Source organism: Plasmopara halstedii (genome assembly GCF_900000015.1).
Source record: "Plasmopara halstedii genome assembly, contig: Scaffold_816, whole genome shotgun sequence".
NCBI classification, from domain to species: Eukaryota; Oomycota; class Peronosporomycetes; order Peronosporales; family Peronosporaceae; genus Plasmopara; species Plasmopara halstedii.
In genome coordinates, this window is record NW_020187732.1 from 708053 (window position 1) to 732786 (window position 24734).

Here is a 24734-nt window from a genome sequence, read left to right on the forward strand (position 1 = left end):
GCAGGCAATACACTAACGCCAGGTGCTGCGAATTCAGGCGGTACACTAACGCCAGGTGCTGCAACTTCAGGCGGTACACCAACGCCAGGTGCTGCGAATTCAGGCGGTACACTAACGCCAGGTGCTGCAAATTCAGGTGGTGCTACTTCCAGAGGTTCGCTAACGCCGGGTGGAGCAAATTCAGGTGGTGCGTTGACGCCTGGTGGAACAAACTCAGGCGGTGCGTTGACGCCTGGTGGAGCGAATTCAGGTGGTGCCACATCTAGTGGTACGCTCACGCCTGGTGGAGCAAATTTAGGTGGTGGTACTCCTAGCGGTTCGCTTACGCCGGGTGGTACCACATCAAATGGTCTTCCAGGTGGAACATCTGTCTTGGGTGGCACACCTACGCCAGGTGGTACCACATTAAATGGTCTTCCAGGTGGATCCCCATCACCTTTGGGTGGAACATCTCTTTTGGGTGGCACACCTTCAAGTGGTGGAACAGCTCTCATCGGTGGTACACCAAATTCTGGTGGAGCTACTCCAGGTGGTACATCCGTTCCAAGTGGAACTTCTACTGGTGGTCGTACTACTCCAACTGGAACATCCACTTCAATAACTGGTTCAAATAACACTCCAAGTGGAACACCCTCAAGTGGTATTTCACCCAGTGGTACATCTTCTGGTACACCAAATACCAATGGTGGTACTTCGACTTTAGCTCAACCATTAGCAGCCACATCAGTCTCTCCAGCAACAACAACATCAACTGGTTCTTCATTCTGGACAACAACTTACAATCCAACACTTTCATCAAATGTCAATTCTCTTGGATCTCAAACACGAAATTTAGAAACAGTGGTACAATCATCTTCTCCTGGTACCTCATCAAGCTCCACCCCAACATCTGCATATACATCACCAACTGTAATTCATGGATATACAAGTCCAAGTCGTCGATTCTTGGCCACAAGTTCTGCTGAGATTTCAAATATTGATGTTCTCTTTTGTGATATTGAAGGAAATGCAATTTGGAAATGGAGTGCTGAAGAAATTCCAGATGTAACAATTCGCAATTCGTCAAATTCGACTATGGAAATTGATGTTAATGTTGAAGGTGTTTGTTCTGCTACATCAACACTTAGTGTTTCAGCTTATCAAAGTGGTTGTTCACTTCAGAATCATCCAGAAGGTTGTGAAAATGTTTATTATAAAGGATGTGGTGGAATTACTGTCTCTCCTACAAGTGAACGTATTGTCATTGCACGTACTGGTGGTCGAACACTTGGTGTGTTGAATTATAAAAGTGTTGACAATACATGTCAAGGTCAAATTGTGGATGCAATTTCAACATATCGTGGAAAGAAATTCAATAGTCCAACATTTGCTGAATATGCGAATAATGGGATTTTATATTTTACTGATAGTCCATTTGGTCTTGCAACGAGTGCTGCTGACTTTGAAGGAGACATTTTGGATCATTCTCCTTTACGTGAGATACCATTTAATGGTGTTTATATGTTACGAAATGGTTCAAATCAATCTGTAGAACTTCTAGATTGTGAAATGACACGTCCAAACAAAATTGCTTTCTCTCCAGCACAAGATATTATGTACATCACGAATTCTCAGAAACAAAATTCATATGTGAAGAGTTATGTCATGTCACATGATGGAACAGTGTACAATTCAAGTGTTTTTTTCAACTTTACAGCGCATCCAGAACTTGAGACGGATGAAGGATTTGCAAAAGGCATTCAAGTGGATGATGATGGTTTTGTCTATGTTGTATGTCATAAAGGCGTGTACATTTTCTCACCACAAGCTGAATTAGCGGGAGCAATTATGAGCTCAGAAGATCTTGATTCAGTCTCAATGGGTCTTGGTCGTCTCTTTCTTACGGGCACTTTTGGAGTCGTAGCACAAACTAGTGGCGTTCCGTCTCAAACGCTTCCACGTGCTCACGTCACATGCACTGCTTAAGTCATTTTCAAATCAAATTGGACATTTTCATGGTTTGTTTCTTGTCTATTACTTACATTTATCTACTCTTGAGCACTCACTTTTCCACTTTTTTTACTTCCTTTCTTGTTGTCTTTCTGTACTTGTACTGAAGTTGTTGAAACATGTTGAGTTGAGGTGATATTCATTGTAAACTTGAGAATGAAATTACTGCTTGTAATACGTTCATCTTCAGCACAACGTCGACCATCTTCCCCTTCAGCATAGGCAAAATTTGAACCTACAAAATGTGAAATTCGATATGCTACTTCTTTAATTGTTGTTCCTCTTTTAACAAGAATCGCATCGGCAAAGATTCCTTTGTTACTACTTCCTGGTACCATATTCGTTGCAAAACTCTTTAATGATTTAACTGGATAAACAATCACAATATCAGCAAGTCCCACAGCTCCATTAATTGCAGCATGAACTCCAGTACTTCCAAATCGAAATAACACGAGATCAGCAATTCGTTCTAATCGTTTTGCAATCTTTGGCTTTAAAATTGGTTTTAAGGGTTCAAATCTCGTTTCAACTTGATCTTTTTCATCTTGAAAAGTTGTATAAGTCATGGCACCAGGTTCATATCGAATCAAATGAAGTTTACAAGCTTGTTTTAAAAAACATTCTGCTGCAGCACTTGCTACAAAACATCGTTCACTTCCATATTTGTTAACAATTCGTTCAATATTTCGATCTGTTTCATCACCTTGATCAGCTTTATTCAATACTAAAATTGTTGGAAATCGAAGTGTTCGAAAGATTGAAACTAAGTGACGCACTTGAGTTTCTTTCCATAGTGAAAGATCCACAGGTTCTTTCACTTCCATTTGATCTAAAACTTTCATTACAAGTGAAGATGTTGCTCCATAGCCTGAAAATTGATGACTTAATGTCGTTAAAAGACTTGATTTCGTTCTTTCATGTCGTCGAACAATTGAAGTCCAACGAGTCCATAAATTCTTAAAAATCCATTCTTCTACTTCCAAATCAAACCATTCAGCATCATTTAATGGATCGTAACCTTTTGTTTCTTCACCCTTTTCATTTGTATGACCCGAAACATCAAGAATATGCATCAAGACATGAGCATGACGTAAATCATCAAGAAATTGATTTCCAAGTCCAGCACCTTGTGATGCACCAGGTAAAAGACCAGCAATATCCAATAATTTGATTGGAATTGAACGCATTCCTTGTTCACATTTTCCATAACGTGGAGTACATACACTTGTCTTTTGTTTCTTTAAACATGGACATGGTGTGATATAATATGTAATTCCTTCATTTGGTTCTATTGTTGTAAATGGAAAGTTACCAACTTTCGCATTCCCATCAGTAACAGCGTTGAAAAACGTTGATTTCCCAGCACTTGGCTTACCGACACATCCAATGATGAGCTCCATTAGTTTCAATTGTATAGTGTGGAAGACATGAATTATTGTCAAACCTATGCAATGTAATATCCTATCATTTAGTCTTACCAAAAGTCAGGTAATATACAGCATGCATGTTGTAAGACAGGAAATTCTTTTTTGAGAGGATAGAGGTAGAGAATTAAATTGGTAATGATCAATTCCGATAGTCTCGTATGTCGTCGCATCCAGCGTCTCCCCAAGTAGTCGCTGAATTATCTTCCTCCACACCGAGATCACCTCCTTCTGTGTCAATAAATCTCATAGCACCAAGTATGAGTATCAAAGGAACTGCGTCAACACGGCCGGAAACTACGGCAACGTCATGGACTACTAGGTGGTCACATTCAGTTAAGGACATGAAGCATTCGAAAAGCGGTTCCATTTCATTGAATGGACGTTATCGACCGCTACATTTACGGGATGATGATGATAATGACAATGACTGGCTGGATGTTCCAAATTTTAGCAATGATGTCTCAATTTGTTCACCTGTGGAAGTCGCAACTGTTCCATTCGCTCGTTCGCTTCTTGAACGTGAGCAAATGACGTCGTTTTTTCAAAGTTCATGGATCTTTCTATTGCTTTTAGGGTCAATAACGTCCATGACTGCATGGAGTGTCGATGCTGGAGTCTTGGCGCTTACAAAGCTTCATTTGAGCTTTACAAAACTTGGAGTAGACTGGCCATTTGATTATCTTTTTTATATTATTTTTCGAATCTCAATTCTTCTTCTTGGTGTTGGATGTACAGTCTTGATCTGTCCCGAAGCTGCTGGTTCCGGTATACCAGAAATGAGAAGCATCTTAGGCGGCTTTTCCTTTCCAAATTATCTAACAGGACGAGCATTGATTGCCAAGTGCTTTGGCTTAATGTTAGCACTTGGAAGTGGCCTTACAATTGGAAAAGTAGGTCCATTTGTACATCTGAGCTCTATCCTTGCGCAGCAATTGCTAAGGTTACCGCTATTCCACCAAATTCGCGAGTCCTATGATCTAACACATGACGTGTTGGCAGCAGCGTGTGCTGTCGGTGTCACGGCAACATTTGGAGCTCCAGTGGGTGGTGTCTTGTTTAGTATTGAAGTCACAACGTCATATTACATGACATCCAACTACTGGCGTGCTTTCTTCTCATCTGTCGTCAGCGTCGTTGTTTTTCGTGCGCTGAATAGTTTACTTGCTAAATCATACGGATCTCTTTTCACGACGTACTTTGACGCATTACCGTACGAGACGTTCGAAATCGCTTTCTTCTTGTTGTTAGCAGTGATTTGCGGTCTTCTTGCTGCGCTCTTGGTCCGTGCGTACTGCTTGATACTATATGTGAAAAAGAAATTGGAAGACCAATATTTGTTACCTTGCTGTGGACACTTCCCCGGGCTTTTGCCATTTATTTACGCTGCTCTCGTGGCGTTTCTCTTATCTTTGGTAGAGTATCCCGTTGGGAGCTTTATGCAGCTCACGCAACGTCAAACCATCGACGATATGTTTTCATCCAAGACGCTGAATGCTTTTTCAACTGCCACGCACTTGTCAATCGATTTTGGCAGTTCTTGGGCATCTCCATCACTCATATTGAACTTGTCTGCATATATTATTGTACGCTTTTGGGCCTTAGCCATTAGTGCTACGGTGTTTGTGCCTAGTGGAATTGTAACCCCTGTCTTCGCGATCGGCGCCGCGCTGGGACGTCTGTTTGGAGAGTTGATCGTTATTTGGAGTGAAGGAGAGTTGTCCATTGGAGGGTACGCTGTCGTTGGTGCTGCCAGTTTAACTGCAGGTGTAACAGGAACGATCAGCATTGCAGTGATAGTTTTCGAGCTCACGGGACAGCTGAGCTACATGATTCCCGTCCTTCTTTGCGTAATTGTTGGACGTGCTGTGACGCAGTTCTTTACTCTCGACTTATACGAGACGATGGCTCGTCACAAGAATTTGCCGCGTTGGCCAAATTTGACGAAACAAGTTTCGTATGCGCTTACAGCAGGGGACCTGATGCGTGAGTTGCCGCCTATCTATCTCGTGCGACGGCAAACGCTGACTTCAATCAAGCATTTGCTTCAGGTAGCAAGTCGTGTCAAAAAAGACAAGTCTAGTCGGCTAATTCCAGTTGTAGATGACACAAAGACAATGGTTTTGCTTGGAGTTGCGAGTCGGGCAGAACTTGAATCTTTGGTGGTGATTTGGGAACTTTGTTTGCGAGGTGGAAAGGGAACGACATGTGCTGGTATCCAGCCCCAACAAGCACTAGCATTGTCAAATCCAGCGACTGAAAGCTCGGACGCTGTGGATTTGTTGCACCTCGAACTTCTGAGTCTGGAAGAAGATTTTTTTCACGTACCTCGCGATACATTAGCGAGCCATGTTATTCTGCTCATTTCGGTTCATAAATGTCCGCAATTATTTGTCACGTATCGTGGCAAACTGCAGGGTGTAATTCATGCTTCAGATCTACTAGCGCGTTCTCGCAAGTACATGTTATAGAATTGAGAGGGACCCAAGAACCGTTCGGATGCACAAATATAAATTATCTAACGAAACTGGACGAGAAACTGGAATTTTTTTTTTTCACACCAGATCGGTGCGAGTCAAGACTCGTGCGTCGTGTTTGCAGCTGCTTTATTCTTTCGCGACGCTCACGAGCCTTCATTGCGGCAGTATAAAATGCATCAGTCCTCTTTATAGAATGTTCCTCGGACTTTTCTAACAATTGTGCCAGCTGTGAAGCTTGACGAAATTGACGAGTTTTCTCTAAATGCTGTTTCTTTTGCAATAAAGCAGCAAGCTCATTCTCTTTTTCATGACGCAGCTCGCGCATCATCTTCTCCGACGCTGAGCGCTGGGCCTTTTCAACAAGTTCTCGTTCCTTAACTTCACGAAGAGTTCTCTCCTTCACAAGTTGAATTTGGTTGGCGTAATAGTTTTCCATGGCCTGCTCGCGCTCCATGTGTTCCTTTTGAATCTGCTTTAGTAAGGATGTTGTGAGACGATGCTCTTCTCGCAACTTTTCTTTTTCCAGCCCAAGTAAGTAATTCATTGTTTGACGAAGCTGCTTCTCCTCTTCATTCTTCGCCTCCAATCCAATAGCGATGCGATGCAAACGCACATCCTGTTCAAATCGGCGAGATCGAATCTTATCAACCGTTGCCAGATGCTCACCCGACTTGAATGCACGTTCCATGTGCTGGCGCTGGGACATCTCACGCTGACGCAGCTCTTGCAAGTGATTTTTGAGGGTAAGTTTGTACCGTAAATACTGCACTTGGGCCTTCGACTTTTCTGCACGTTTTTTAGTCTTCGGTAGCATTGGGTGAAGGGACTTTAAATCTTTTTGACGTTTCGTGTGCGAAATGAACATTTGCTCTGGGGCAGAAGACTCACCAGGAACAACTTTTTTCTTGACAGGGGACGTCAAATCATCGTCTTCTTGCGCTTCCTGCTGATTTGTCTTCTTTTGATGGGTAACAGCTTCGGAATTTTTGTTCGGTATGGTATTTTCTCGATCGCTTACCGATTCATTCCGATTTTTGCCATCTTCTTGCTCAACCTCAGCGTCGTCGATACCAATTGATGAAAATTCTTGAGCAAGAACACCTTCGTCATCCATAAAGTGTATGCTTTCGTCGCTGTTATGTTGCACTGAAGACACGCTCTCGAAAAACTCTTTTTTTGAATCATCAATCGAGATCTTTTTCACACAAGGCTTTTCACAGTCTGAACTGGTATCAGATGCCGCTGTAACAAATCGTCCGTATTCTTTAGTTGCCAAAAACTCTTTTTCATTACTTCGGTGCCTTCGCCACCTCCTATTCGAGACTCTTGAAAGATCATGAAGCTTTGTTCTGCTAATCGTCGTATTATTTGCCAAAATCTTTGAGCTGGTGCTCACATTGCATGACTGCTTCAGTAGCCGAGAACGCTTCTTGTTGTTCTCGGCGATCGCACCAGCTCTGCTGCCCCCTTCTGTTTGACTTTTTCTTCGCCCACTAACAGCGCATCCTGTACGAACTTCCTCATGCTTCTGACTTCCTAGCTGTGTATCCTTGCCTCGCATACTATTGTCCGAATTATCTCGCATCTCTTTGACCTGCGTACTATTCGAATCGTCATTTTTCGAAACACTCTCCTTCCGCTGTTTTCTGGCCAATTTTGGTGGAATTCTTCGTTTCGATGACGTCTTAGCTGCCATTCCAAGGCTCGCCAGACTTAAATCTCTAAGCCTTTCCCCAACCTCTTCACTCTCCTCAAACAACAGCGTGTATACCTGCTCTAGCATTGTCAGCAGCCGTCGAATACTCCCAAAATCTCCGGCACATAATTTTTCTCCAGTCAATTCATCTAGCACATCTCCATCATTTCCTTGCTCCAATAATGCGCTTTGTAGCGCATTCGCTACCACCTGTGCGTTGTGCTCATAGTCTTGTCGAGTGCGTGGTATGCGTTCCACATCACGAAGGCGAAACTGAAAGAGCTTTTCATATAACGCTACGCTCATAGAAGAAACGCTCGCGACGAGATCAGCCACGTGGGAGAACGCGCGATCACCAAAACCCAAATTTGACAGCAACTCATTCGTGTCAAGCAGAAGCTGGTCCGCAGCTTTTTTCTCAACAACTTCATTGTCAATTGACGCAGAAACTTTTGCATCTTGTGTCTCAGACGTTTTTGAGTGCATTTCGGCTGCTGACATCGCATCTGACGTAATACACGCGACGTTTGTAGGCATCGACGGAAGTTCCGAACTGACGATTGGGGATATCACGTTTGAATTTGGGATTTTCAAGCCTGAAAAGCGCGACGGTGCTGTGCGATGTACTGGAAGGTACATGTACGCTTTCGGTGACACTAGGCGTTTCGAAACGATAGAGAAATACTGTGAGTTCTGTTTCAAGTACGATATCTTCAACAGGTATATATAATCATAAACATACGTGGTAACGTCGTTATCCATCACTTTGCTTTGGTTTGATGTATCCAGCAAAACGATGCTGGTGGTCCGCCCACCATCGCTCAGCCTCTTCTTCGGTCACTTTTTCGCGATCAAAGAGCACAGCAATCACTTGTTCCTCCAACGTGTCTTCCCTCCGACCGACGTGTAGCGCCACACCATCTCGTCCTGCTTTGCGATCTGTCTTGCGATACATTGTGCTAAGCTCGAATTCGGATGCATCTTGAAGTATCAATCGAACTTTCGTTTCACTTGAGTCAAGATCCGCGCGCCTGCCTCCAATTTTCGGCTCACCGCTCCATGCAGGAACATTTTCTTCAGGCTTCGATTCCTTTGATACATTATCTAGTACCTGTAGTTCCTCGTCATTGCCTTCATGCGATGACATGTCATCCGCGCCTATATAAACGGCATTATTTCCCTCAGAAGCTGCAAGTTCGATTTCACTTTCTGTTTTTCGACTAGATACTAGCGATGCCTGCAACTCTAACTTCATGCAATCTAAAAGCTTGCACGGCACTTCCACAGGCTGGAATTGAGATGCAATCTGGAGAGCCGTTTTTTTTCGAAATCGCTTTTGTGTAGAAAGCCGCGGTACTTTGGGCATGATTCGTTCTTTTAACAAACCTTCCCTGGTTTCTCCTAAATTCCGACTGCTTTCACTCCGCGTGATAGACCGGCTACTAGGAAGCGCACTTTGGGAATCTCGAAAATATTTGTCACCCGAGTATGTGATGCGACGAATGAGCTTCGGTCGAAACGTAAGCTCCCGCTCATTTTCCGCAGTTTGCCGAAGACGCTCAGCCTCTGTTTTTTCTTGCTTTTTTCGAAGCCACTCAACCTGTCGCTCTAATAAAGACATTTCAGCAAATCTTTTTCCAACCGCCAGTGTGTCGATACCGACTTCGCGGCGTGACATATATCCAATGCTGGAAATGGGTCGAGGTCTCTTCAATGCCACGGAATGTTTGCCTTCGGAATCAAGCGGTTCCAAGGACCAAGAAGACGCTAAATTGTTATTCACATTGTTATCACCATGAACGCTTGCACTACTGCTGCTTTCAGTGCATTTTTCATCATCAAGGACAATAAGGTCCTTTCCAGGTCGCAGTTTCCCGCGACTCGGACTTGGTGCAATACAGTCTAGGCTTTCTGACTTTTTATCAAGTCCTGCAAAGCACGTCAGATCCCGCAGCTCCATAACTATGTATTTCCAACACTTGCACTGAGCTTGTGGATGTGAGTCTCCGCGCTGAATGTGCCTTCGAATCATCTAGGACATCAGATATCGTAAATGCGTCGCAAGACAACATCTACATCATAACAATATCCACCCCACCTCTTCTGTTCCATCACTAGGCATGATAACTCGACTCGTTTCATCACGTAGCCAATGTTCGACTAATCTGACTCGCTGATGCCACCAACTGGTCTCTCCGTTGAGAGCCCTTAAGTCTTCTGTGACAAATTTAGCCTTTTATTCCGAAAAACTAAGTCAGAATCATGGTAAGCCTACCATAGAAACCCCACTCACCATGCACTCAACGAGTGTTGCCTCATTCAAGGTCACAGTCTGCACCATCTCTGATATAAGCGATCCCACGTATTTGTGCTTACAACGTTTTACTAGCGAATGTTTTTCAAGCGTATATATATAATGCTCGTCTGTTCATGCTCACTATTTCTGAATTAGATTGTTGTCGTTACCTTCTTTGTGTCAAAACATTCCTACAACGGCAACATTTATTCGGCTTGATATCCAATATTCTTCTCAAGCAAAAGATTAGATCGCAATTCTGGATCCACTCGGTCTATTTCATCTTTAGCTTGTACGACTTTGTAAATTTTAGAAACAGTCGAGATCATGCGCCTTGTAGTCGGAAGGTAGGGCAGAAATTGTCTGCTATGCATCATCTCGTGCTGACCGTCATTCCTTAGCTGGCCTCCTCGAATCATTTGCTGCTGAGCATGATCCATCATTTCTTGCAATTTCATAACTTTTTTTACTCCTAATGTCGATGCATCCAGCTGCCCCGCACGATCACGATATCCGTCCACTCTTTGTATGGTGCGGGCTCCATCACTCCAAAGCTTTTCCCCAAGAACGTATTTTTCTTGACCACTCGCTAAAATTGCCTTCCCCTCCTCTTCACGTCCAGTACAGTGGACCAACCCGTGCGAAAGAGCGTTGAACATCCATTTTGCAATTGCCAGCATGATTCGGACATTTGTTAGAGCAGGCGGCAGCGTCTGTACGTTTCTGTACACATTTGTTACAAAGAGGTGTGCTCTTTTCATTGCCACGATCACCTCGCACGCACGAACCTGAAGAAAGTATGCAAACTGCCGGTCGCATAATGGTGGAGCGTCCATAAGTCCTTGCTTTAATGACTGCTGTGATTTTGCGTCCTGCTGCACCCACAAACCCTCAAACAAGTTTGTTGAAGTAGCGTGCCTCATCACAACACCTAATGAATTGATAGACGCGCCATCAGTATACCCGAAAAAACCAATGATTTCTTCCTGCTTGCTTATAAACTTGCTATGAAAATCAAATTTCGATCCTGTCTCACAATGGCCAAACCAATTTGAATACCGCCCAAAGCTCGTGCCAAACCTAAGACCATGTATTGATTGTGATGCGAAACCTTCGACGCTCACAAGTTTCTCGTCCCTTCGTAACGTGAAAGCCTCGCGATTTCCGGAAGATTTTCCATAAGTGAAAGCTTGACGATCATCATACCCCGGTGCCTTTATCACAACGCAAATTCCTTCCACCCTCTTACCACTGATAATTGTAATTTCGGTAATACTATAAAACTCGGGCACCTTGTCGTGCACGAACAATTTTCCTGCTGCTGTGCCAACTAAACTGGATGAGCTCTCAGCAAATTTGTGGACCGCACGTTCTTCGTACGCCACAAGCATCAATTGCCTCTCGAGTTGCATCCGTTGGCGGACTTCCTTCTCATGTTCTTGAACTAACGCTTTCAATGATGGCGAGCTGATTGCGGTTTTGCGTACTAGTTTACAGGAACGGATCAATTGAGCCTTTAATGTTGTTGTGGGCAGACGCTGCTCATGTGCAATGATTTTACAGCGATAAATGTCCAGGTCGGCCTCAATATGTCTCCACAAGTATGGTACATGAGCGCACCGCTGTTCGAATGTGTACCGCACCTTCACTCGATTATTCAGAGCAAAGAATACTGTATGCATTAACCAGATCCCCCGTTTCCGACGTGCGTGTAAGACAATCCCTTTTCGCGCTCTTGAACGCTGAGCAAATTGAGTCCAGCGTAGAAAAACGCCCCGAAACAAGTTTGCGGGCGAAAATTTTGTTTTAACAAGACTCAAAGATTCTGGGCTACCATCTAGCACCCCTTGGGTTTCCATATAATGGTCATACTTCCACAAAAGCTCTTGCGAGCGCTGGAGTTTACGTAAAAGGTCAGGTGACTGAAATTTCCACTTCCATACAGCATGCTTTAATAGCGCCTTGAAGGCGTTATACTTTTTTTTGAGTTTGTAGAATGCGCTCATGTTTCTTTCCCAGTAACTTAAGCGGTGACAAAGGCGGAGCCAGTTACGGATTTTCGCTCGATGACAAAGCGTGTTCGTGTACTGCATCATGACGGCAATGCGAAGACAACGGAAGCTCGATTTCAACTGCTGACGTTTGTATTGCAAAAGAAAGACATCAAAAACATGATCTATCGCATCATAAAGAAGTCGTGCCCGTTGCGAAATCATTTGCTGAACCAGTCGCATTTGAGCCGCCTTTACCTCTAAAGTTGCATCACTTTCTTTTTTGAGAAAGTTAACTTCACGTGCTCGCATTGACTCAAGAATTAATTCACGCTCCCTTAAGTTTTCCATTTGTAATCTATTACTTTCTTTAATAGCAAGAAGGTTCTCGCGAAGTTGTTGTGCTCGAATTGTGTTTTCAGCAATTGCTTGAGTACGCCATTGTCGGTCTTTTCGCCAATGTATTTTGATTCGATCGGAATCTGTCCCAATTTCATCCTTCTGTCCCATACGCTTCGCATTGTCGATTTGTGTCGCTTTGGAAATGGTGCCAATCATCCACTGATGGAAGTAAGAGGTCGCAACGCGAAATGCACCTAGATCGCTAGCAAAACGATTCAATTTGCGTTGGCGAATCAATATGTGCAAATTCTTCATAAACATTTGCCCTAACCGTCGATAGGCAACCACGTTACCGATCATGTTGATGCGGTCCTGTCTGCAGCATGACATATACAAATTAAGAAATGTCGTTTGAAGCAGACTTTCGTTATTGTCTGGCTTGCTTACTGCGCTTTCCATGATCCACGTGATGAAATTCACACTACTGCTGTCGTAAGACTTAGCGCAAAGCTTTTTGACGTTAAAATTATCCGGCAAAATCTTGATATTGCCCTCATCGTCAGTCGGCAATAATATACTAGAGTTTCGCAGGTCCATGCTAGTTTCCCGTTCAAGCGAAGATGAGTTATGAGGAGAAGTCGAATAACTAAACTGGGATAATGACGCCTTCTCAAGCTCAAATGCGCCAGACAACAATGATACTTGGTGTGGGTAAGTATCCTGTAGTTGATGATGGTGATCCGCCACAATATTTCTTTGTGCACATATTGAAAATTCGCTCAAAAATGTTTTGTACATGCGCCGCTTCATTTCTTTCCTCAAAATTGTGAAGTAGCGCAATACGAAAAAGGCTGTCCTTACAATGTAAAATACATGTCGCCGAAACCTCCTCCCGTGATTTTGCCAGATCTGGCGTGTTCGGCGTAACTTTTGAGATCGATCGTTCCACGAAGTCCAGCAAATGCGATAGGTTTTATGTGCTTTTCTCTTTCGCATACAAGCGATTTGATTTTTGTTCCATTTCTTTTTGGTAACCCATAGCTTCTGTGCTCGAAAATGTCGAAGCAATGTGTACGTTTGCAGAACATTCATAAGAAAGATTTTTTTGCCACGCGCAATGATCATTTGCTGAAGATGACGTTTCCAGACGTAAAAAGGCCAGAAGCTGGTACGATAGAAAGCATGATATTCATGCAGCTTTCGTGTCATATTTTTCCAAGCCACAAACTTGCGCAAAACGTATTTTTCCAGAGTCCTTGAATAATTGGCAAACACACGCCAATCATTAAACGTTTGCTTCTTCATACGAAAATGAAGGACTAATTGCCGCTCAGGCCATTGATCACTCGTGCATCTCTCCCGATACCGACAAATCCTTCCCTTAATGATATCAGCTGCTATATCATGATACAAGTACGCTGCAGTCGATATGTCAATACCATCAAAATGCCCATCTCTTGAGTATCGTTGTAGAAGACTGGACAAAGCAAGTTTGATAGACATTCTGTTCGAGGCACTATGCATTATCTGTTCTTCTAGGCTTTCTGTTCCTTTTGCATGCGGGGTTCCGCCTAAAGATTGTCCTACCTGTTGGCTCTGTAATGATTTTAGATCGGTTTTAAAAAGTTGAAGTCGAAGTTGCAATCGCTGGTGCTCACTTTCCCACGGAATATATTTTGGGTCACAGCGAAAGTGCGTCAGAGCTTCAATCATGGGCTTGGCTGAATTTTCTAGGCGTTGCCGAACTAGAATCAAAGCACATGTACGAATTTTGTAAGAATTTGTTTCCAAAGCGCATTTCTGGATCGTAAGTGAACTTGCCTTTATCTTCCAGTGCCTCTAGCTCCCTGATGTATATCTCTTTCTCCTGTCTTTGACGTAGTCGATCGGCTTCAAATTCGCGTTTCCACTTCAAAACCTCTTGAGGGTCAGTTGGATAGAAGAGCTGACAAAAGTCATCGTAGGTAAACACTAATGTACTCATCACTCGCTCAGAATAATCGTGAATTTGCTCAATTTTTTCTTCGCCTCCATCTCGAGCTGTTGATGTTGCTTTAGAGTGTTCTTCAAAAAGGTTTTGAATCTTCTGCTCATCCTTCTTATTAAACTGAACATTCGAGTGCTTGAGAATATCTATAATTTGATCAACCGTCATCCGGCCACTCTCTGTAAACGCATTTTCAATGATATCCTGTGCCTTAAACAATCGCTTCTGTAATTGCGTTTCCACAAAATGGCGCAAGTTAGTCAATCTTTCGCGTCGTTTCAATCCAGGCGTCTGAATGTTCGCATCCAGATCAGATGTCGATGATTCAACCTTTGGTTGACTACTTTTCTCATTCGCTATCTCAAAATTGTCAAAGTCGGGATAGCCACCCGATACCATCATGTTTGCTGTATTTTTACTATCCATTTCGGTTGTTTCCGCCGCCAATGAGCTCGACACCGACATCACTCCAGTCATAGATATTTCACTAGCACCACTCACCTCGTCCAAAAGCACAGAATCTTCTCCCCTAGCATCGCTGTATTCGCTAATCATATTACTCGTAGACGTCCGTTCTGTATTCTTCTGCCACTGATTCCAAATAGCTTCCACTGCCGTTTCCACTGAATGTTGGTCGGCGTAATCTCCCATAGGCCAAAGGCCATACCTGCTCAGATCCTTCCATAACTTCTCTTTTAGCCTTTCTTTCATCGTTAATTTCATTCTTCCAAGTTTCCGCACTCTATGCCGCCGTCTCATGATACTCTTGAGCACCGTAGCTTCAATTTTTCGCACTTTGCGCTCTTCTTCTTCTCTTGAGCAAAGTCGCGATACTTTGGGAGTAATAAATCGATCTTTATCATCTTGAGTCTTTACTTCAGATTTTTGTGATGATTGGCTTGTTTTAATTTGCTGATTACGTGAGTCCGGAGGATGCAAATCCGTTAGAAGCACCGGCAGGTCAAACGGTGTGGACGTCAGAGACCGACACTCTAGTCGGCTCTGCTCTCGTTGATTATTCTTCCTTGTAGAGGTGGTACGAAGATGAGATGAAGAGTTGTCCAAAGTTAGTTCTGATCCAAATGCGCGCTTCATTACAAACTGCGAAGCGTCGAAGGGAAACAAGCTGACCATCACTCTATATTGCTCAATTTTTCGCCAATGGTACAAAAGACCTTGTAACAAATATGGTCGAGATCATCCTGGACCCAAGCATTCGCGACTGGGTGGTGCTGCCCATGATCATCATCTTCGGATGCTCGGCAATGATACGTCACTATGTCACGCTCCTTCTTAAAAATGATAAGATGGCTAGTGTTGAACAGCTGATGCCCATGTAAGTTATCGCACATTCAATTAGATTTTAAGATTAAGTTGAATGATTATCGTGGTCTTTGAACACAGGAATACGGTGAAACGCGCACAGATCACCCGCGTTAACTCGAAATTTATTGCGCCTTATGCCTTCGCCATGCGCAAGGTGAGAGGGGAGGTCACATGACAAAGCATTGAGAGTTCTTTTGCTCACGGGGTTTGTTTTACTGTATTGTGGTTCTTTGAGTAGCACTACTTTACCGCGTCACAGAAAAAAGATGGAATGAAAGGCGCACTGCGCGAGAAAGTCAAAAGCGAGGCTATGAATCAGATGATGAATCCCAACTCGATGCTGGAGATGATGAAGGGCAACATGACTTTTATGGTGTCCAACTTCGTCATGATGGGACTTATGAGCTACTTTTTCGGTGGCTTTGTCCTCGGTGGGTAAATTTTGCATTGTTTACTGATGTTTTGGTAGCAATGCGGAAAATGAGGTTGTTCATGTAATATGATTCCAGCTAAGGTGCCATTTTCACTGACTCAAAAGTTTAAGATGATGCTACAACGCGGCATTGATCTCAAGTACGAAGAAACGATCGTTTATGTTGTGATAAAGTTCCTTGCTGCTCATAAGCGCCTAATTTCTTTAATGTTTAGCACGCTGGACGTTTCGTATGTGTCTTCGGTGTCCTGGTATTTCCTCGTAAGCTTCGGCATGCGTGGATTTCTGTCGCTGATTCTTGGAGAACAAAGCGGTACTTTACGTGTTAAATTTAATGTTTATGGCGGGGAATTGATCACAAATTTCTCTATGTGCATCTGTTGCTCCTCTTGCAGCCAGTGATGACGCTAAGGCAATGCAAATGCAGATGGGCGTGGGGGCTGGCCCTAACATGGCCTTTGATGCACCGAAGGTATACAAGCAAGAGCGCGTGAGTCTTCGCTTGCACAATCACGACTGGGCACTGGAATTTGCCGAGAAAAAGCTACTTGGGGAATCCATCCCAACCAATGCCAAGTCATCAACTACCTCATCATCCCACACCTCGACTGTAAAAGAAAAGCGAGCTTCGAAGTTCACCAAAGTTTCTAAAAGGAAGTAAGTCGTAACCTATACAGTGTTCAATTGGTCGAAATTAGGCTTAATCATTTCCATTCTAATTATTCGCGTATGATTGGATACTACTCCATTCTGGGAGTCAAATTAAAGATCGACCGTCAATCCTCAACGCTACATTTATTCATCATCATGGAAGCTATCCGAAAATACCTGAAGACGACTTTACCGCGTTATTTGAAGGGGTTACCGCTTCCCCGCACGTTCTCAGGCTTTTTAAAACTAAAGCAGAGCGAGTGGTTGTACTTAGCTCCCTTGCTCATAACCATATTCGTGTTGGGACTGACGCTATTTGCCGGAAAGAATACATCGAAACCCGGCCGCGTAAATGGCAAGGTGCAATTGGAGAAAGAGAAGGTTGTGGATTTTATACCTGTGTGTGATGTGGAAGATGTGATCAAAAGCAAGGGCAAGTGCACGCTCTGTCGTTGTTGGAAATCGAAGAATTTCCCCTATTGTGATGGCTCCCACCTGAAGCACAACAAGGAGACAGGCGATAACGTTGGCCCACTTGTGCTTACCGCCAAGTCGGCTTAGTCGGCATAAGTTGCTACGAATGACTAGGACTTAAAGGAGCCAGCATGACATTTGGTTATGTACTTAAGCTCTAGTGCTGGTCAAGATAGAAGCTGTCGCATGAATTATCCCTGCGTAGCCAATTAACCTTGAATGGTAAATTTCAAGTTTTCCATGTGTTCCGGTTAGATCGCTGTCGCCAGCCCCGTGTTTCGTTAAGCCAGGTGATCAGGATGATAGCCCTCCCACGTCTGTATCACAAAACCGAGATTTTTTTCAAAGATCGTTCCTTAATTAAGCAAGCCCTTGACACATGGCAAGCCATGTGTCGATTTTCCTGTCATGCCATTCCGAAGATTCGCTTCATATCATAAGTCACCTGGATATGCCCAGCACCGTATGGCATATACACAGTGTATCTGCTTACTAAGTTTCCCATGTGCTTGACATACTAGGTATTGTTCAAAATTTGTCACCTCGAATTTCTGTTTAATATGTCAGCCAGCTGTTGGTTCGAACTGCTAAGAGTTGGCACATTAGTAGTTTTACTATAGAACATATATACTGACTGATCCACATGGTGTGACTAATGCCTTCCCTTTAGCCATTCCACGTCGGAACGGAATAAAAGCTTATCACAAACTCGCGCTTGCAAGTCTGGATGCTCTTTGTTTCTCCCACTTATGCACTGTTTTGAGCGGCCTTAAAAATTTCAATCGCTGCTCCAAAAAATCTCAAATCAAGACAAGAGATGCTTAACGAAAAGTTCTCTTCAAGTGCACATATAAGTCTTCGTTCACTTGAACAGTCGATTGAAAAGCGTACAGTTCTTGTTTGTGGTGTGGTATCGCAAGGCGCACGTGCGCTACAAAGCTAGGGGTAAACGTCCTGTTGCATTCCAACCTGGCTTCTGTTTACACTGTGCACAGCCTGGACCGACAGATGCGGCAGATCTGTCGAACAGAGCGCATCCATCAAAAAGCTGCGTCGACAGCGACAAACGCGCTCTCTTGCATTTTCGTGCTCGCCGTCAGTAAGGCCGAAGCATTCAGTGCTGACGTCAAAAATCAGCGGTAAGCTCGATCGAGGGCTGTAACCACTTGAACACCTTTGTGATCACGTCGTACTTGACTTCATGGAGATTCAGCATCGCAAGCGAGCGGCTATTGCCTCGTCCTTCTTCCCTGTAGATGAAAGTTTACTCCCTCATCTAAACATTTCATCGGAACAACATGAAGAACTTCGCCAATATGCTCTCCAAGCAGCTCTAGATACCGTGCGCGATGGACCAACGTGGGGTCGCTCTAATATCGAGCATGCTGTATCTAGTGGCTGGAAGGTGCTCTCTGCTCGACCGACAGCCTGCTTTTTAATCAAACAACGAACTAGGAAAGGGAAAAGCAAACATGTGCAGACACAACAGTCGAGTGAACGGCTACAGATGGATTTTAATAAAAACACACCGCGTGTTCCGATCACAAGTCTTGGTACTTTTAATGGCAGTGAAATTGACATTGGTCAAACAAGTGTTCAACAGCGCACAACGCGTGAGCCATTAGGAGCTACCAGTGGACAACATTTTATGGCACATGCTGTGCTACCAAACTCATTAGAAGATGTTATGAACACGCTATATTGTGAACATACACGAGAAATGCGTGCAATGAAACGAAAAATGTATGGTGAGGCGGCATTAGATTGTTGTGTCTTACAGACACTTGAAGGTGCTACACTTGAGGACCCATTCTGGTATTTAGGTCTTAAGTGGGTAGCGTTACGCTCACCAATGCACGCATTGTTGGCAAGTCGCGAATTTGTATATCTGGAACACCTTGGCACCCACATAGATCCTAATACAGGGCGTCGAATGCTGTATCGAGTGACACAATCTGTCCACGTTCGAGGATATGGAGGGCGTGACTCGTACTTCGGACTAACACGAGGCCATATTGAAGCTGCTTTTGTGTATTGGCTGGACGACGATAATGAGGTGAGAAATCCACTCTTACACGTTTGCGTTAAAGGTCGTATTCACATGAAAGGAAGCATGCCAGATGCTCTCGTGTATAAGTATCTTAAGTCATTATGGCGTTCAGAGCGCTCTTTGTTTCCCGCTGAACGATTATCCATGAGTATATCTATTGTTGGCGGGGACCACGCATCAAAGATATCACCTAAGAAGAAGAAAAAGTCAAGACAACGTAAAATTCCAAATGGACCACCACTCGAAATGGCACATGAATGGGTCGCAGATGAGCTTCGTCCAAATTGCTCGGTGTGCAACAAGAAATTTCGTCTTATAAGTCGCTTTAAACACCATTGCCGCGCTTGTGGTGAAGTCATCTGTCGTGATTGTACATTCCGTCATCGTGTCAATGTTCGTGCTACTCAAAGTTTTCGTGGTTTACGAGCCACTGGAACTCCATCTCGTGATCTCGCCTCAGAGTTTAAAACAGCCAAAAAAACATCTTTGCCCCTTAATTTCGAAGAAACAATGACATGTAGCTTTGACAAACAAGTGGAGGATGAAGATGGTATTCCAGGCGAGTATGATGCAAGTCTGAGCATAGTAAATGCGAGAAAGGCAGTGGACAGTCCGACGGAGACTGCAGTGCTAGGAGGCGACTCTGTCGTATGTGTTGTGATGGCTAAAGTCTGTCTTAGCTGTCTACACAGCGTTCCACTTGCAAACAGATCATTGCAACAGAGAAGACACAGCGAAATGGCGTTTAGTAAGGCACTTTCTGGCGCAATCACTAATAATTGCACAGATTTAAGACTGAATGAAAATTACCGACTGCATCGTCAAAGTTGGGCACCAAATTATAAAGAAGTTGAAGAGCTAGACAGTCTGGATGATGAACAAAGTCAAGTTGATGGAAGAGAGCAAGACCTTCCGATGCTCGTTGTAGATGACGAGGACACTCAGAGTGTTGATGGTGTTAACGGGGTTAGAAGAAGACCGGGCTCATATTCTATTGACGGCAGACCTAGAATGACTTCTTTGAATGTTCGACGTCAATCGTATGGTCAGGAATGGTCTGAACAGGAAGACGGCACTTTGGATAGTCATGCCAATAATAAACGCGTGATGATTCTTTCACCTCACGCCTTATCAACGTCATCCTCCATCACATCCACACAGCTCAATCAGTTTATGGAAAGAACTGAGAGCAGCTACGCAAGTAGCGGGCACTCTCGACGTGTTATTTCCAGTGACACTGACAATGAGAGTAACTATTCCATTCAATTTTATCCAACGCAAGTTAAATGCGAAGAACCTGAAGACAGTCAAGGACGTCCGAGCAGCTGCACTGCAGACTTTGATCCAAACAGTCTTTTCAATATACCGAGTGAAGAACATGAACTCGCTGCAGTAGCTAATGCAACCGTGACCGCGACCGAGCGCGTAATGCGCCGTATGCGCGATCTACAAAATGATTCCGTTTATCAAACTCGTTATGTTCCATCGCCATCAATGTCAACAACTTCTTTGTGTAGCGATGATGAAGACCTGTGCAACGAAATCGATGAGTCCATGCAAGATCTCCGCCAAGCTCTTGCAAAAGTAGAAAACTCACTGGCGGATCAAGCTCGTATCCTCTTGACAATTGAGCAAGAATGCAAAAAAGAGGGTCGGGCATCTACTGCTGCTACTGTCCAAGCGTAAGTGGAATGAAGCAGCGCAAATTAAATATACGGGTAAACATAATTTTTAGATTGTATTTCAATTAATCAAGCAGAATTGTTGTTTGAGGAATGAATCATTGAACTTAATGCTACAGTGCTTCTATTTAAGAAGAAAGCAGGGAGAGTGGTGTATACAGAGCGTCATTTTGAGGTGTCGACGCAGTTTGGGTTTGATTCGGATAAAGCAAAGACGAGCGTGCATCAGATATAATTTCACCGGCAGTAGTAGCAGCAACTGTCTTAACTGCCGTGTCATCTTCTGGAAATCGAGCAATTTTATCGCGTTGTTCTGTGATGGATCGGATTAAAGCCGCTTGGTGAGCGATTGATCGCTCTACTTTCTCCAATTGGTCTGGAATAGACAACGACCGAAGTTTTAAACTACTTTCGGTACACGCAGCAGCAGTAGATGGTCGGCGAGAAGTTGAAGGTGGAATAGTTTCGCTCTGATTGCTCACGCCTCGTACACGATGAATGGAGTAATTGTCATTTTCACCTTCGCCACGTTTCGGTGTTGGTAGTAAAAAGTCATCAAAGTTGAAAGCACTGTCACCTCCATCGAAAAGATGACTTGGTCGAGCAGGAGGTGATTCCTCACCATTGTTTAGACTGTCTTCGTCATAGAGAAGAATACTGCGTCGTAAGTTTTTCTTCTTTTCACGCGCCATGTGAATCTGCCGCATACGCTCAACACGAGCAGAATATTCTTCATCTGTCTCTTCGAGTTCGTCTTCTTCGTCTGCTCCTTTTTCTGCGTTGTGAATCAACTCATCATCAGCCGCATATCGACCATTAGGAAAGAATCCACGCATTGGTCCAGGTTGTAATCCAATGTTGTCCGCTAAAGAGCCTTGCAAGACCAGAGGGAATTGTTTGATCATTGTCGGAGCAGCGTAAAAGTTAGACGCTCCTCTCATGGTCCCTTTGCGTTCCTGACGGATGCTAAACATGCATTTTTTGCACAGTTTCACATTATTTACGGCTGGGTATCCATTTGAGCGTGTCTCCTCCAGGCTCTTCTTGGCTGGTTGGCGAAGTAAAATGCTCAAGGGCTGATTATCAGTATGAATGCCATGCTGACAGGCTTCATTACCTTTCCCTTCAAGACATGGTGCAGAAGAAGGTGGAGCAACAAGAGGCAATGTGATCATACAGCGGGAGCACATAACTTCACCACACATGCGACAATGATGGCGGTGACGTCGAACAATTCCAAAACTTTTGAAACACACAAAACATACTTTGCGCTGGTGGTCTGGTACCCAACTTGGCTGAGGATTGACTGCCATTCGATTCAGTTCAGGACTCTGAGTCAAGACAAATGAGGTCGAGAAGGGCATGCCAGCAGATGGTCCAAGCGCTGTGACCTCAGAGTCGCTCCTTGTATTCTGACTCTTCTCATAACTTTGGTTTGAATGTGAACAGCTTAGCGCTGCTGGTGGATGAGGGAAGATCATACCATGTTTCATGATATACTTGATGTCAGCGCAATAATCAATCCGCACGACTGTGGGTGCAAATTGAGACAAAAACGCGCTTCCGAGCCACGTTCCGGCTCGACCACCTGGGTCCAATGATCCTTCGCTGAATACTTTGACAGCATTGGTCGCCTCATCAAATCTGTACATGGAGATCATGGAAATGCGGCCGCGAACAAACCGCAGCTTCGACGGGTCCACCGAGTCACTCGGGTTTTCATGACCTACAATCTGAGTAAGTGGAGGCAGTATGTCGTCTCTCACGGGATGTAGAACCTTGACCAGTACCTTATGACCCTCATCAGTAGTCACAGTCTTGGCATATTCGTAAAACGCGTGGTCTCTTGGTGAGAAGAACTTAGCTGGTCCACTGGGAGACGCAAACGCCATCCACTTAATGCCAAAGAAACGAAACGGATCATCCTCCGTCTGTGTTTCCAACACTTGCAGCACCGCAGCATCCAAAAAGTAATCACGAAACAGATAAGCGCAGATGGAACGTTCATCAAGCGTCGTATCGCAATACTTGCCATACTCAACGTCCTGTAATGTGAGTCCTGGTATGCGTCCTGACGCTACAAACTGATGTTCTGTCGCGCTTTTGCACTCCGGATCTTTGCGTTTGTAGACAGCCAAATGTGGTTTAGCACTGTGGAGTTTCCACTGCTTTGGATCATCAAATATCTGCTTAGTGCCGTCCCACGCCGCCTTGGATTTGAGCAAACAGCTCGCAATAAGGTTTTCCGCCTGTTCACGCATTTCTGCTTGTTGTTCATCCGTAATTTCCACGCGTGGAAGTACTTCGTCCATACGTGGAAGTTTGGTAATCTGTTTGCTCTTGGAGCGACCAGGAAGTTTAAGTTTTCTTCGCAATGCTGTCTGTGGTCGTGGCGATATGTCGCTGGGGTTCCACGGAGATGCTGTAGACTTGGATGATCGCTGAATCTGCGACCGAGAAAGCGGTCCATCGCATAGACTTGAGTGCTCACTTTCAGCCAGTACGGGCTCGGACGCACGATAATCAAGAAAAATTCTGCCGCTGTTGCGGTCCATTCAGCTTGTACTGTTCGATGTTCAAACTTCTCGTTAATTGCGCCCAAGGACCGTGTCAGTTCTACCAGCTGGAGAGAAGCGAGCTGGTCGTTGTAACGGTCAGCACTTCGGCTTACCAATTGACAAAATAAGTTTAAGAGAAAAGAATTTTTGGTACCGACTAATGCAGTTGTATGCTGTCAGGATCGGAGACTTTGCTGCTGTCTGTGTCGATTGCAAAGTGTGACAAGAGTTCGAGTCAGCGAGAAGAATAAAACGTCGCGACGCATTCGCTGAACGACAAAAACGCGGGGTCATTCTGAAAGGCAAGTATTCAGTTTTAAAATGACTTGATATTTGTATCTTAATGCATAATCCATGAAAAAAGAGGCGTTTGCGGATCAATATACATGCGCTTCGTGACAATGTCCACGGTGGGGTTACCTCACAAGAACAGGTGAGGCGCCCATCGCAGCTGCATAGCACACCAGACTATAATTTTTGTGGCTGTGCGTGAATGTAGCTTCACTATACTTGAGATCGAAACCGCCTCTTGACTTATTGTTCGAGAAGTACTCGACTCGCTCTTTAGTCATTTCTCGTCTTGTCTTTATAGATATTGTACCACTACTGCCGCCCAAGTTTGTGGTAGTAACTGGCTATCCCATTTCACCATCGAAAAAATCGAGACGACATGATGATAACGAGGCGCGACTTGGACATTACAGTGCGATTTGCACTTACGTCAGTGGCCACATCCAAGAAGTGACGTTTTCAATCGAGATGCTAGACTCAAAGTTGAATCAAATTGATGTGATTCTTAACATATACGTCATAAAATTTGAATGCATTAATTGTATGACGTTTGTAACTATAAAAGCGAATTTGGCTTACATAATTTACAAGAAACTTTGTAAGGCACTGAGGTTTCAGCATTGAGACTCGTATGTACTTCATTCAATCTACGTCTTTGGTGAGCTTTATTCAATGACAAGGATTTCTCAAAAAATGAGTAATTTAACTCATATACTTTAATATCAATAAAAAAGCTTAGAACGCCGGTGAGCAGAGAACTGGTCTATGATAATTTAGCATGCGATTTGACATGTCTGCAGCGTTTTGTTAAACGTTTGTAAGAGCTGAGAGATCCCCTTTACGGTGATGATTCGTACTATACGGAGTAAACAGTCAGATGAATCGGACAAAGAGTGTAAACACTGCTTTACATTCTTTCACCTATTCTCCACCGCCTTAATTTACAATCTGCAGCGGGGCTGGCGCTTGAGGAAGCGTAATTTAGGTCACCGACATGTGTAAGCGCATCGCAATCCGCTTACTCCAAGAGTAATTATTGCCTTACCCAAGGCTAATTAGCTCTT

The 24734-nt window shown here is 44.0% G+C and overlaps 9 protein-coding genes across 9 annotated transcripts in view; 4 read left to right on the forward strand and 5 right to left on the reverse strand.

The window, feature by feature from the left end:
- PHALS_14088 (carbohydrate esterase) overlaps positions 1–1965 on the forward strand; it is a gene marked incomplete at both ends in the record, with an annotated part of 2037 nt that extends 72 nt beyond the window's left edge. Inside the window, one exon of the mRNA XM_024729828.1 lies at positions 1–1965. This exon is cut by the window's left edge and continues 72 nt beyond it. Coding sequence (XP_024580166.1) covers positions 1–1965 — 1965 coding nt within the window.
- A 62-nt stretch (positions 1966–2027) lies between these two features.
- PHALS_14089 (gtp binding protein) lies at positions 2028–3389 on the reverse strand (the record flags this gene model as incomplete). The annotated part of the gene is made up of 1 exon (XM_024729829.1): positions 2028–3389. The coding sequence occupies one exon, from the start codon at positions 3387–3389 to the stop codon at positions 2028–2030; it is 1362 nt and encodes a 453-aa protein (XP_024580167.1).
- Positions 3390–3757: 368 nt separating this feature from the next.
- Positions 3758–5884, forward strand: PHALS_14090 (chloride channel family; the record flags this gene model as incomplete). Its single annotated transcript, XM_024729830.1, has 1 exon — positions 3758–5884. One exon carries the CDS (start codon positions 3758–3760, stop codon positions 5882–5884), a length of 2127 nt encoding a protein of 708 aa, XP_024580168.1.
- Positions 5885–5927: 43 nt separating this feature from the next.
- PHALS_14091 (Ferritin-related) lies at positions 5928–8228 on the reverse strand (the record flags this gene model as incomplete). Its single annotated transcript, XM_024729831.1, has 1 exon — positions 5928–8228. The coding sequence occupies one exon, from the start codon at positions 8226–8228 to the stop codon at positions 5928–5930; it is 2301 nt and encodes a 766-aa protein (XP_024580169.1).
- A 115-nt stretch (positions 8229–8343) lies between these two features.
- On the reverse strand, positions 8344–9930 carry PHALS_14092 (uncharacterized protein; the record flags this gene model as incomplete). Its single annotated transcript, XM_024729832.1, has 3 exons — positions 8344–9621; positions 9688–9822; positions 9883–9930. 3 exons carry the CDS (start codon positions 9928–9930, stop codon positions 8344–8346), a joined length of 1461 nt encoding a protein of 486 aa, XP_024580170.1.
- Positions 9931–10091: 161 nt separating this feature from the next.
- On the reverse strand, positions 10092–15300 carry PHALS_14093 (Mannose-binding lectin; the record flags this gene model as incomplete). Its single annotated transcript, XM_024729833.1, has 2 exons — positions 10092–13963; positions 14040–15300. 2 exons carry the CDS (start codon positions 15298–15300, stop codon positions 10092–10094), a joined length of 5133 nt encoding a protein of 1710 aa, XP_024580171.1.
- A 92-nt stretch (positions 15301–15392) lies between these two features.
- Positions 15393–17176, forward strand: PHALS_14094 (er membrane protein complex subunit 3-like; the record flags this gene model as incomplete). Its single annotated transcript, XM_024729834.1, has 7 exons — positions 15393–15541; positions 15610–15685; positions 15770–15962; positions 16041–16277; positions 16360–16621; positions 16722–16878; positions 16943–17176. 7 exons carry the CDS (start codon positions 15393–15395, stop codon positions 17174–17176), a joined length of 1308 nt encoding a protein of 435 aa, XP_024580172.1.
- Positions 17177–18290: 1114 nt separating this feature from the next.
- On the forward strand, positions 18291–20825 carry PHALS_14095 (hypothetical protein L915_07994; the record flags this gene model as incomplete). Its single annotated transcript, XM_024729835.1, has 1 exon — positions 18291–20825. One exon carries the CDS (start codon positions 18291–18293, stop codon positions 20823–20825), a length of 2535 nt encoding a protein of 844 aa, XP_024580173.1.
- Positions 20826–20949: 124 nt separating this feature from the next.
- Positions 20950–23376, reverse strand: PHALS_14096 (hypothetical protein F443_08171; the record flags this gene model as incomplete). Its single annotated transcript, XM_024729837.1, has 1 exon — positions 20950–23376. The coding sequence occupies one exon, from the start codon at positions 23374–23376 to the stop codon at positions 20950–20952; it is 2427 nt and encodes an 808-aa protein (XP_024580174.1).
- Between the last annotated feature and the right edge of the window lie 1358 nt (positions 23377–24734).